The sequence below is a fragment of the Pagrus major genome, chromosome 3, assembly GCF_040436345.1.
Source record: "Pagrus major chromosome 3, Pma_NU_1.0".
Classification (NCBI taxonomy): Eukaryota; Metazoa; Chordata; class Actinopteri; order Spariformes; family Sparidae; genus Pagrus; species Pagrus major.
The window spans coordinates 17603204-17616020 of record NC_133217.1 but is presented as its reverse complement, the minus strand read 5'-3'; the positions used below and the strand labels follow the sequence as shown (position 1 = coordinate 17616020).

General features: G+C 38.2%; 1 protein-coding gene across 1 annotated transcript in view; it reads left to right on the top strand.

Moving 5' to 3' along the window:
• Positions 1-12817, top strand: part of trappc9 (trafficking protein particle complex subunit 9) — a 215450-nt gene that overhangs the window by 56447 nt on the left and 146186 nt on the right. The window contains exon 15 of the mRNA XM_073463457.1: positions 2560-2723. Within this exon, the coding sequence (XP_073319558.1) occupies positions 2560-2723 (164 nt within the window). The remainder of the gene's footprint in view (positions 1-2559; positions 2724-12817) is intronic.

Genomic DNA, 12817 nt, shown 5'->3' with positions numbered 1-12817 from the left:
ACACAGTGGAAGTCTATGCCGTGTATCTTCTAACAAAACTGTTGATATCTGTAACAGAGCATTTTTTCCTCCATCAGAAATAGCTGCACTCTCTGAGAGGAGCCAGTGCATTTGTTTTCATGTACCACCTGTAAGGTGGAATGACATTTTGGATGCAGTAGAAGTAGGAAACATAAGAGGAGAAATCATGGGTTAAATTACTACTAGAAAAATACAGCAGGTAAAGCACACAGTTGGAGTGCTGTAAATCATTCTGACAGTGGAGCTGCTGCAAAATCCACTATTTAGGTCATGCCTGTAAGTACAGCACTTCAAAAGCTTTTGATGTGGAAAATCTTTTTATTCGCCAGTGTTGAAGAGTACTATAGCAGATACATGAAGCAAATAGATTTCAAATCTAATATGTGGTCCCTTGGGTGAGTCCACAGGTAGATCTTCAGCTCTGACTGTTGTCACAAAGGTGCCTTGTTGACTTCACAGAAATCTTCTTATCTCCAGCAAAAAGCTTCAGTTCTTACAGTTTCTCTTTTTCACATTACTAACATCAGTGTTTAACATGCGCTTTGGTTATTTACTACATTTTGAATGATTCAGAGCATCGATCTGCCCTGTGCCTTCAGCAATGTTTTACAAAACACTTTTACTGAATTAAAAGGAGGGAAATATCTGATAAAATGCAAACAATGCATGTTGCTGGTATAGTCAAAAAAACATTTAGAGTTTTCATTATTTTCCTCCAGTGCTCTAATACATCTCTAAAAATGCATTTGAAATATCAGTAAGAGTTATATTTGTGTTGACCCGCTGTCAAGTTCAGAAAAAAAGTAAAGGCAGCTGGTGATGACTGGCATTCTAATTCTAGCCTCAGGCAGAGTGGTTTGTGGTATAAATACAGTTACGATACTGAACATGTGCATATATAATGAGACATGGTAAAGTTGTAGAGAACACCCACGTTCATCTATATATATTTGCTCCTGTATTTATATCATAACTTACCAAAACAGATGCCAGCAGCTCTTTAAAACTTAAAGCATCAGCTGCAGATGTTTTGCTTTCCACAGTTGATGAGAATCCTTTGCTATGATTTCATTGATTGAGATGTGGCCAGAAATACAACCATCTACGTTTGGATTTACTCGTTAAAGGACTATTACATTCTTCGTGGCATATATGCTGTATACTGTAGGCCATACTTGCCAATCTTGAGACCTCAAAAATATGGAGAATTACGAAACCAAAATGTTTCAGTGTACTTGGAAAACTTCCCTGGAAAATTGCAGAATAATTTGCCCCTCTGGCGTGAGGGTGTGTGCGGTGCTACACCAGTGATTGATCAAAAAGTGGATCGACAGGAAGCCTGAAGTTTTCTTGAGTATTTCTTCTCCATTTCTCTGCCCGTCTATCATTACCTGAGGAGGATGAGGCGCAACAGTATAGTAGACTACACACTGTCGAGTGCCATATCAGGTTATGATTACTAAAAGGGGCAAAAGAATCGAAAATTTGTCAGAAATCAGGAGAAATACAGGAGAATTGTGGACCCGGGAGGAAACCAGGGAAGGGCAATGACAACAGGAAGCTCCCATGAAAATTGGGAGAGTTGGCAACTATCCTGTAGGCCTATAATCTGTAGTGTCTTGAGAATCAATTGTAAGTGTCATTGTGAGTATGCAAAATGAGTCTTATGCTACATTGCGCTGAACCAGTTTCCATTCTTAACAATATGACTTAATGTTTGAAACAAGGCCTTTTTTTCAGTTATTATTTGGTTAAGCTTTCACATTTTAAACACTTGAACTCCAACCCACATGATGTTTGATCGTAAAACACACAAAGCAGCCCTGAAGTCTCAGCAGGACTCCGCAGTGAAGGAATAAGATTCACCAACAAATGATGTTCCAGCTAATGAGATTCCAAAATGCCTGTATCATCTATATCAAAACACGAGGGAGAGCATTTGAAACTTTATCTTTTTTCACACATCTCTGGCTGATTAATGCCTGAAGAATTGTTATTCAAATTATGTTTTAAGTATTACTATGAAGTATAAAGGGTCTGTTTGCATCACATAAAACTGCATTAAAGATTTCTTCACAAATATACACCTGATATCTTTTGTCTTTCTTTGAAAAATGTTTTTAGAAATTTTAATTCATACTCTCCTAAGGCAGTTGCTCTCAAACGTTTTTCACGTTAAGGAACCCGAAACTAAACTAAAATTAGAACACTGAACAACATTTGATGAGGTTTTTTTCCCAGGGTTCCCCATCTGATAAGATCTTTGCTTGTAGATGTTTTATCACAGAGAGTCTAGGCTATGAAATCCATAAACAAAATGTTGTACAGTCTGACACTGTGTTACTTATGGTTGGAATTATAGTGAAAATAAATTATTCCCCAATATGCTGGGAACCCCTTGCAACCACCTCAAGAACCCCTGGACATCCTCAGACCTCACATTAAGAACCACTGCCTTAGGGGGAAAAAAAGCAAGAAAATAAATGAGTTCTGCTCTCTGCCATCACTGACGGTCTCCCTCCTCCACAAATCTAACAGGTCAGCCCACACACCTCAGCCGATGTCGAAAGAGGAGCTGTCCAGCACTGTGTCAGTCCAGCTTTTCAACGGAGAGACCCAGCAGCTGACCATCACCTTAGAGAACATTGGATCTGAGCAGATCGAGACTCTGGAGCTCACCTCTAAGACTGTCAGCACCAAAGGTCAGTACCTATCAAGGTATCTAAGGCTGTATCTGCTGATTCTGCTGTTTTTTTTTCTTACCTCAGATGGTAAATGTCTAAATAAACGAGAAAATGAATGACAATATGTGGATTAATGTGTGAAATTAGTTAAGTTAAACATGCTGAAACAATGATGTATGGAGGTCATTGATGCGTGCACTTGTAGCATTTGTTATCATGCTGTTTTAGTTAGGATAGCTTTTGATGTACTTTGTCACCCACTGAGATTGTGCTGCAGTCTCTTGCAGTCCCTGTGTCCGCAGTACACAGAGGTCACTACCCGTTGTCTTTGGTTCTACATCTTTCGTGCCCCTGTGGCTTTTCACTCTGTGTTCCATCTCTTTGTTCAACACCTGCTCAGGTCGTCACATGTCAGTCCCCCCTCACTCTGACTGCCTGTGTCTGTGCTGCCTTTTGCTTTTCTGTCTTTATCTTGTTGTCTGTGAGTAAAAACAGCTACATTATTAAGAAAGGCAGCAACATTTCCAAACTTTGCACTCAGTTGTACTACCTTTTACTTTGCCCATAGTGGTTTATTTTGTGAGTTAAGTTCTTTGGTCCACAAAAAACTCTAAATACATGCAGTTTTTCACATACAGTACACAACATTAAAACCACTGACAGTGGTGTGAGTTACATTGATCATCTCATTACAATGTGATGTTCTACTGGGACACCTTGGGTCCTGGCATTCATGTGGATGCCAGTTGACACACACCACCAATTCAAACACCTATGTACCAAGTACACCCCCTCATGGCAACGGCACCCAGTGATGGCAGTAATGTGCCCTGACACACCACAAAAACTGCTCAGGAACAGCTTTAGGAACACAACAAAGAGCCCAAGGTGTTGACCAGGCATCTGTGGTCCAATCCATGGAGACCCCACCCCCCAACATGCAAGACCCAAAGGATCAACTACAAACGTGAGACACAAAAAGACACCACAGGACACCCTCAGAGGTCTTGCCTTGAACATACCTTGTAAGGTCAGAGCTGTTTTGGCTGCACTAGGGGAACCTTCACAATATTAAGTTGGTGGTTTTAATGTTGTGGCTGATTGGTGCGCATTTTTGTCAGTTTAGAGAAGAACCCTGCTGACCTCCAGTACCAGCTTTTATCACTGTGGAGAGTCAGATTCTCTCTCTTGTTTCCCCCCTCTCCTGTCTGTAACATTAACTTCACAGAGTAAAGTACATTTCCCCTCCAGCTCCAGTCGGCGGTCAACATTACAGTACATAAACACCCGACAATGGAGGTCACCTCCGCAAATCACTGCTACTGTCAGGTTTATAAACAGGAGTGAAGATAAATCCACTTTTTAATCCCAAAAGTTAAGAAGGAATCTCTAAACTATCCTCCTGTTGGTAAATAGCTCCAGATCAGAGCAGAATCTGATGGGATTGGCAACCACAAATAGCTGATGACAGTGATATTGCTCATGCTGATGTATTACTCAGGCCCCAATTCATATTAACGTCCTTGTGAATCCAGTCCAGTATTCTAATTGCATGTTCTTACTCTACGGTATTAAAAAAGATGTTTGGCCATGAGTTTATACTTGTCCTTTGTACAGTTATCTGTCCTCACAATTATCTTTACACCCATACAGTGTCACAGTATCACATTTTCGTTTATTTACCTGCTTTATCCTTTGGTTTCCCTGACTTGTGTAAGTTAAACCTGTGGATGAAACATATCTGATTGGACCATATTAACAAAATAACACTATCGTCTGATTCAACCTTGGAAAGCAGTAGATTTAGGGTTAAAGTTCTCCTCCTGTTCCCTCAGCAGTGTGCGATCACACAGTAATGAGCAAAGAGGAGATGCTGGGAGCCAGTATATGTGGAATTGATCTGACATTTCCAGAATGGCACCACACTTCTGTGTTTAATTGAAGACTGGCTACATGATCACATCCTCTGTCCAAGGGTTAACGCTCATAGGTCTTGTCTTACCAGACAGCTTCTGTCAGTCTGACACCGCTCAGTTGGATATTTTTCTCACTGTTCATGCATTTCAAGTGCTGATTTAGATTTATGGCCCTTTGACAGTGTAGTGAGAGAATAAGAAAATCAGAAGCCCAATCGAGCCCTTGCTCTAAGGTTTATAAGAATTTACCTGTAAATGGTAACTAGCACAGAACTGTAATTAAAATAGTCTGTGATTTGCTAACACCCATCCAGTGACTAACTGCCGAGCTCTCAGCGCCTCATGCTTCTCCCATACCTGCTCGCTGCTGGCCAGTGTCCAAAGAACGATGTAGTCTCTCTGGTTAACAAGAGTTCTCTTTGAAATGGAACTGTTGTTTTGTTTGTTGGAAATGATTTAGGCTGCAAAAATAGTTTTGCCTCCAAGGGGATGTTATTTTCAGAGTTGGATGAACAAGCAAAAAGAACTGACTTCTGTAGTCCTGAATTAGAAAAACACCATCTGTAGTTTTACTCAGATATTTTCAACAGACACCTTAAAGTTAAATGAATAATCTCAAACAATTTTCTTTGAAAAATTTTGTTAAAGTAGACTTTCTCTAACTTATACTATAAAAACCTATACCATATACTTTATTTAATCAGCACAAACACAAGCAAGCATGAAGCCATTCTGATTGCGTTGTCAGAGGTAAAAATAACTGCTTTTTAGATGCTCCAACTCAGTGGCTCAGTGATGTCACAAATATGGATACAATTTCAGAGTCGAGTTGTTGAAACCCGATAATAAATGAACAAAACTATATTTCTTTCCTTTCCGTTTCCCCTACGCCTTTTTTCACATGCGTTTCCTTATAGCTGCAGGGCTGGTTAAAGGCCAAAGATCATAAGGTCAGATTAATAAAAAGTTGAAATATGGCTTTCAATGTCAGTTGTAGCAGATAAAACTGGCCAAAAGAGAAACCACCAACAAAGCTCTACTACTATCATTTTCTTCAGTCGTCCTCTGAATGGATCATCATCGTCTTCATCTTTGTTTTCAAGTTTCTTCTCTTTGGTTTCTTCTTGATCTTTTTTTAGTCCTTCCAAGCTGCCCTCTCCTCTCAAATCCTTATCTTCTCCAGTTTCAGGGAACAACTTGGTCTCTTATATTCCTCTGATTATCCTTTTTTTAAAATTTTGCTCTGTGCGTCATCTCTGTTTAGAGCAGGCTTTCCTATCCAGGGCACCAGAGTGACCATTTGCATTTGTTTTTTGAAGGCTCAACGCTCAGAATTCAATATAGACTGTTCTCGACCCTTCAGCCCATAGTATGACTGTTTAGTCCCTACAGTGAGAGACAGAGAAGTAGTTAGAAGAAAGATGATTTGGTGAACTTTCTCTCCTTTACCTGTTGTTTCCCTTTTTTTGTTTCTTCAAAGCTCAACCCATACTACTCATCTACAGAATAGACAAGCTTTCATCCAAATGATGGGCAAATTTAAAAAACAAAACGCCCAAAGCAAAATGAGAATGAATCATTTTGTGTTTTCATCCATTACTGCTATACTAATATTAGGATCTGGGCAAATAGCAATAAACAGTTGGTGATGCTCATTATCCAGACGAATGCCATCAAACCAGTGCAGAATAGGACAGCACGATGAGATAACGTAATCAAAAATGCTCAAGGCAAACTCCAAACAGTGTACATCATGATGCCAATATTCTGTATTTCCTTTCATTATTATTACATTCAAATACTATCATTGATATTTTAAAAATACCTCCCTTATCCTATCCTATAAAGTATAACTTAACTGACTGCTTGTTATGTATCAATCAGCAGGTGATGAGATGACTGAAGTCTGATGCAGTACACATACAATGCAACACAGTTTAGTGGTTCTGCAGTATGTATTAATACCTTAACACCTCTTTATCGCTCTCTACTGTTCTTGTCCTTAAGGGACCTTAGCAGCAGCATCTGGAAGCTACGATAATGTTGTTATCAGTATTCTAGCTATCTCTACCTTTGCAGTCAGTATTGTTTTATTAGTTTTATTTTGGATGACAAACTCTCCCAACTACTACTACATGTACAACTGCTACTTAATACAGTCCAGTACAATATTAATTTACATTTAGCTCTTATCATGAACATGTAACACATGGAAATACAGACAGGATAGAAATATGAATGTCGTTTAGCTTAAGCATTTACATATTTCATACCACTATTTTTGTAGTTGTTTTGGTTGAACCCTGCCTGTTTATCTACTCTGTCATATCGATGCTGGAAAACACACCTGGTCATAAACATTATCAGTCTCCCAAGTTGCCTCTGCTCATCTCCACCGTCACCCCACACAATTTGCATTATTTCATCTAATTGTGTCACAGTGACCACAGCCAAGTGCCCCATCTCTACGACACAGCAACCTCCACAGGTGTGCTCTTGCAGCAGGCCTCATTACAGTACAAAGATAGAACCCCTGTAAGTAATTAAGTATACCACGTCTGAGCTGGGAGACCTTTGAAGGCCATTTTAATGTCAGATCAGCTTCCGTCTGGAGTGTGTCACAGGAGTCATTTTCTGTATTTCACTTTGTTCCTGAAGGCTAACTGTGGTGGTGTTTGATGTTGAAACTCTTTAAGTTGTTGTGTTGAGTGAGGACATATCCAGGAAGCACTTTTACCACAAATATTATTAAAGAAATTTCACAGAGGACATTAGCAGCAATTCGAAAATTTTATTTCTTTGTACAGATTGAACCTGTGTGAACCGAGTTGAGATGTTCCAACGTAGACAAAGATGCAAAATTTTTAAAAGGAAAGAAAAACATGCCACATGTTTTACTGAGATATATTATTTTCACCTTCAAGAGATTACAGCCAGTTGCAAAGTCTAACTTCTTATTTTTACTTTTTCCAGGTTTTCCAGTTTTGTTTTGTTTTTGTAGTTTTTACATTCTTTATTTATACCAGACTGCCATAGTCAAACATTAACTGACCCAAACTTTGTTGTGTTTAGAAACTCTCTTTAAGTCTTTTCTATCTCTGCGTGTATATATTGCATATTTATGGTTGTAAGGCTAGCTGAGTAGCTGAGGTGTAAGCATTGGTGTAAAAATAACCTCTAATTTGTTTTGTCAGATTTGATCAGATTTTAGATTAAGGTCTTGGGTTGTGAGGTGCCAGTTTCATTTAGTGTTTAAATAGTCCCCACTCACTGAAGTCCAAAGTAAATTAAAATGCATGTTTGTGCCTGCTCAGCATATATATCTGCAAAAGGGAGAAGTTTATATTTTTTATTTTTTTGTTTCATGACGGTGCCCCTTGGGATACTGTTGTTCTCTATCCACATAACTTGTTTCAATAATGCCAGTCAAATCACTTAATTTTAAACAAATAGATGATGATGATGACTGAATAGAGCAGTAATATCAGCATTCTATAGGCAGATGGTCAAACAAACAGCTGGACAGCAGCCTGCTTTACATCACAAGAGCCACAGACCCAACAACAACCCATGTTAGCTTTCCTGCCAGAGTCTGCTTCTTAACTAACTTACAAACACAATCACATGTCTTGTCCTACGAGCCACCAAACAAACATTCACCGGGGAAAAGTGCACTGTCAACATAAGTTTGCAGGCTAGTTATCTAATTAGTTGTTCAGCTGCAGCACATCAAACAGCATCTAAACTGAACTGCAAATGTCACTTCGGTTCGGTTAGATGCTGCCGTGTTCCTTCCACTGCTACACCACTAATAACACACTTTCTGTCCATGACATGTAGGCTGCAGCCTGCCAGCTGCTGTCAGTCAAACACAGACAGGGACACACCTATTCAGCCACCAAGATGATTTCTTAGAATTTAGCAAAGACCTTTTTCCTCTTCTTTTAGTAATAAAACAATTTTGAAGATGTCTGTAATTTAGTAGCTTACATTAAGGCTGATAAACAGTCTGTTATGCTCCTCAAGGGCAGCTCAGTGCCAAGGTTGTGTTTGTTTGGAAAGATTTTGACTTGTCGTTGGGCAAGAGGAGAAACAAAAGCTCCTATCATCTTACAAACTTTCTCATTGTTTCATGTAAAGTTGTATTTAAGCCTTTATGCAATAGTCATCTTAGTGCATAAAGTCTGTCTGTTAGAGACATTTTATCTAGTCTTTTTTTGGAAATCAGGTGGGCTACAGAGCTCACAAAGAGTTTGGGATCTTGTTTTATAGTCAGCATAAGAGCAGTGTTTATAGCTGAGTGTCTTCTGTTTAATGCTAACCATTGTGACCCCTTTAAAGCTACTAGTAGATATGCTGCCTTTGAAATTGCCCATATTTGCAGAGTAGTGTCCTCAGTTTGTTCTACAGACTGATAATTAGCACATATTGGAATGTACTTGTTTCCTCGTTGCAGCCGTACTGCAGCTCATGTTTCATCTCTGTTAGTAGAAAATACTTGAAGTTTTATAAAAAAGTAAAACGTGTCAGAAAATTACATTACAGCCAAAGCTCACACATGAGAGCCTGAGAGGAAGAAAAGCCCGGCGTTCTGCATCACACAACCCAACCTGCTAATTGCATTGCAGTGCAATTGATCATCCAGTTCTTTTCTTTCTGTAACTTCATCTTTTTTGCTGCCACAACTTCTGAAACCACTGCAGTTTCATGTTTAGTGTTTAAAATAAGCCAAGTCCTTGAAAAAATTACCACACTTGAATGAATGAAATTTTTAATCAATTTTTTGCTCATTTCGTTAATGATTGCCCACTTGATATAATTAACAGGTGGTTTCTAGATGGAAACAGCTCTCTGGATGTAAGCAGCTAGTACCTAGTTAACTCCAATGATCCTTTTTATTTTTATTTGCATTGCATTGCAATACTGGGTGCATCCTCCCACATATAGCCATTACCAGACGTAGAGAGGCCCTTCATTTTCCGTTTGCATATCAATACTTGTGCTTGCTCTAAACCTGACAGTGAAAAAAACGCCAAAGAAGTACTTCAGTTTCACCAATTTCTTACAGTCCTACAAAAAAACCCAGAGCAGTTGTCATTACGCTCGGCTGTGGCTATTTCTGTTGCCCATATCATTAATTCTTCACATGTCTGTGAACCATCTTCGTCTATGGTTTCTCACTTATAATCATTAAACCTCAGGAATAAAATCAATGTCAAATCAGTTGTAGCAGTCATAACAAAAAAAGACTTAACAAAGTGCTTCAACATTAAAACAATAAGTCACAAAGGATACAAAGAGGCAATAAGCAGAGGGAAATAAACATTTCTCCTATGAAAAAAATGAAAGAAAATTGAAAAACAAAAGTTATTAATTTGATAGGCATTTTACAGATCACTGTGTAGACTGCAAATCACACAATTGGTGAAACTGGTTTATATTTATCAGATCATCTGTCCCTAAACTTATTTTTTCATCTCGACCTTAGCACCCCCAGATCACTCTTGAAAAGCATGTGTATGCCTGGTCTGAAATATTTTAGTTTAGTTTAGTTGAATTTAAGTTAGAGGACATCAAACCACACCCAGCTTAAATATTAAGGATGTCAATTAGAGATGCAAATTTTAAGTAAGTTCTTTAATCAATAGTCGGTTGCCTTAACAATCGATTATCGATTAAGCATTAATAATATATGAAATGTGTTGGATCTTTTTCCATTAGCAAATTGTTTTAACCACTGACCTGATCTATGTTTGATGTAAAATCAGTCAGCTACATTAGGAAATACAAGAACAGATAAGGTAAACATAAAGTTACTTGAATAATAAACTAGATAACACAATATAATGACTTCATTTTAATTATGGAGCTTCTGTCTGTCGCTTTTCAGCAACTCGCAAACAAAATCCAATCAATACTGAAGCAACTAAATGTTTAAAATGTAATATTGGTTTATGTAAAATGTCTTTGTATTTTTTAAATGACAAATTACTTGTAATTTAATGAAGTACATTTTCTCATACCAGTATTTTGTGTTTTTTATTGTGATATATTTGAAAAGCAAGTATCTGTAATCTGTTATTGTAAAAAAAAATGTTTTATTGTATATGTGCCCATCTCTGATTGTCGATTAAGACATTTTTAATTGGTTAAATTTTTAACGGCGATTAATTGATTAATAATGAATCACTAACATCCCTAATGGCATGGTAGTAAGTAAGAACTAGGTCTATTTTGGTCTTTGGTGTAAAAATAGCCAAAAACCTTGCAAAAACATATCATACCCACCAGACTCAGCTGAGCTTTGTGTTTGGTGCTAATAAGCAAAGTTAGCATGCTAACATGCAAAACTAATATTATGAACATTGTAAAAATGAAACCCGCTTAACACTGGCATGTTGGCATTTTCACTGAAAGCATGTTAGCATGCTCACATTAGCTTTTATCTCAAAGCATCACCATTTAGTAGGACCTCACAGAGCTGCTACCCATGGAGATAGACTCTGCAGATCCTGTTCAGATGGATTTTCTTACAACCCGTGAGCATAAAGCATTTGTTTTTTTGTTGTTATTTTGATTGTTTCCAAGTGTTAACATTCATACTGTAAATACCTGTAACTGTGTACCTGTAAATCATGAGGCTATGCTTTGTCTGCAGGCCTGATCACTAAGCAGGAGATCATTGATGATAGTGACAGAAGCTGTTGTGTTGCACTGCAGCACCATGGTGACAGGACTTGCCGTCCCTGGTCATCATATTACCTCGTTGCCACCCACCTGTGCCTCCTTAGTTATAACCTGGTAATGGCTTTAGACAGGCCACAGTTGAGAGGGCCTCTCTGAAGCCCGCTGCCTTTTCTGTGGGAGCTGAATGAATAAAAGATATAGAGTCACAGTAAGAAGACAATCTGAGGTAAAAAGAAAAACAAAGCATTACTCTTCCCGCCACAGCTTCAGCCACCCTGACACCTGAGATAGGAGCTCAGTTTCTTAAAAATAAGTATTTATTCATAAAAACTTTATTGATAACAAAAACAAACTCTTAATACAATAATCTGTTGTATCATACTTGAATAAGAGTAAACTGAGTTGTCTCTGAATAGCAGAAATAAGCTGCAATCATACCTGTTCTTTATCATTGCTACCTTACTCATCTGTGGATATTCACATCAACTCAGCTCAATTGTCCTCTAAAACACTTAGTATCAAATTTTTCATAATGACAAAACATTTTCCACTGTAGAGCCCATAAAAAAAAGCAAAAGAGGGGATTAATATTACTTCAGTGATTTGGTTACCATGGTCAGAGCTGGCTGTAAGCTGCCTGTGCTGTCCTTTGTCATTTGTCTGCATCACATTCCTTGTAATGGCTGTGTATTTGTGGTTCCATAGTACTAGTTTTGCTTGACACGGAGAATGGCATTCTTTGTGCTAGAAGCCTCCTGTTTTAAACAAAAAAAAAATAAGAAAAAAAATGATGTAGCTGTCTTTTCCAAAAGTAACAAGTAAACTAAGGGATGTCCCGATCAGGTTTTTTTTACCCTGATCCCGATCCAAGTCATTTAATATTTAGTATCTGCCGATACCGAGACCCGATCCGATACTTAGCCCTAACTAATATTTTCCTAGATAATACAGCTGCATTAAGAAAAAAATACCTGCATCCAAGCTGTCCCTTAATAGGTTTTTTCTTATTTTGTTGAAACAAAGTAAATACTTTCATATGGCTCTTTCTTATTCTGCATATGCTATTGTAACATTGGTTTTCATTTGTTTTTTGTTTTTTAACAAAAACAACCAAGTAAACAAAGTCGGTAACTAAACCCTGATCCTCTACCACGGAGATGGGCTGGTTATCCAGAGTGATGAATACAGTTACCTTCTCTGTAATATTTTTGGCCATGTCGCTATCCCAAGGGTATTTCTCTTTCCTTTTGAAAGTATCTGTGAGTGTTTGTTGCTTCAGGGCCTTTGCCTGTATTGCTTGAGTGAACTCGTATTCCTTTTGAGTGTTTGTTTTTTATGCGCCGTATCAAATTTGTAGTATTAAATGCAGCTCTTTTGTTACCCCCTCGCGAAACGGTCGTATTGCAGATGTTGCATATCGCCGTTGAACTGCTTTCACTTTCTAATTTAAAATATTTCCACACTGCCGACATTTTATCCACAGGGTTGCCAGAGTAACGTTACACGCGC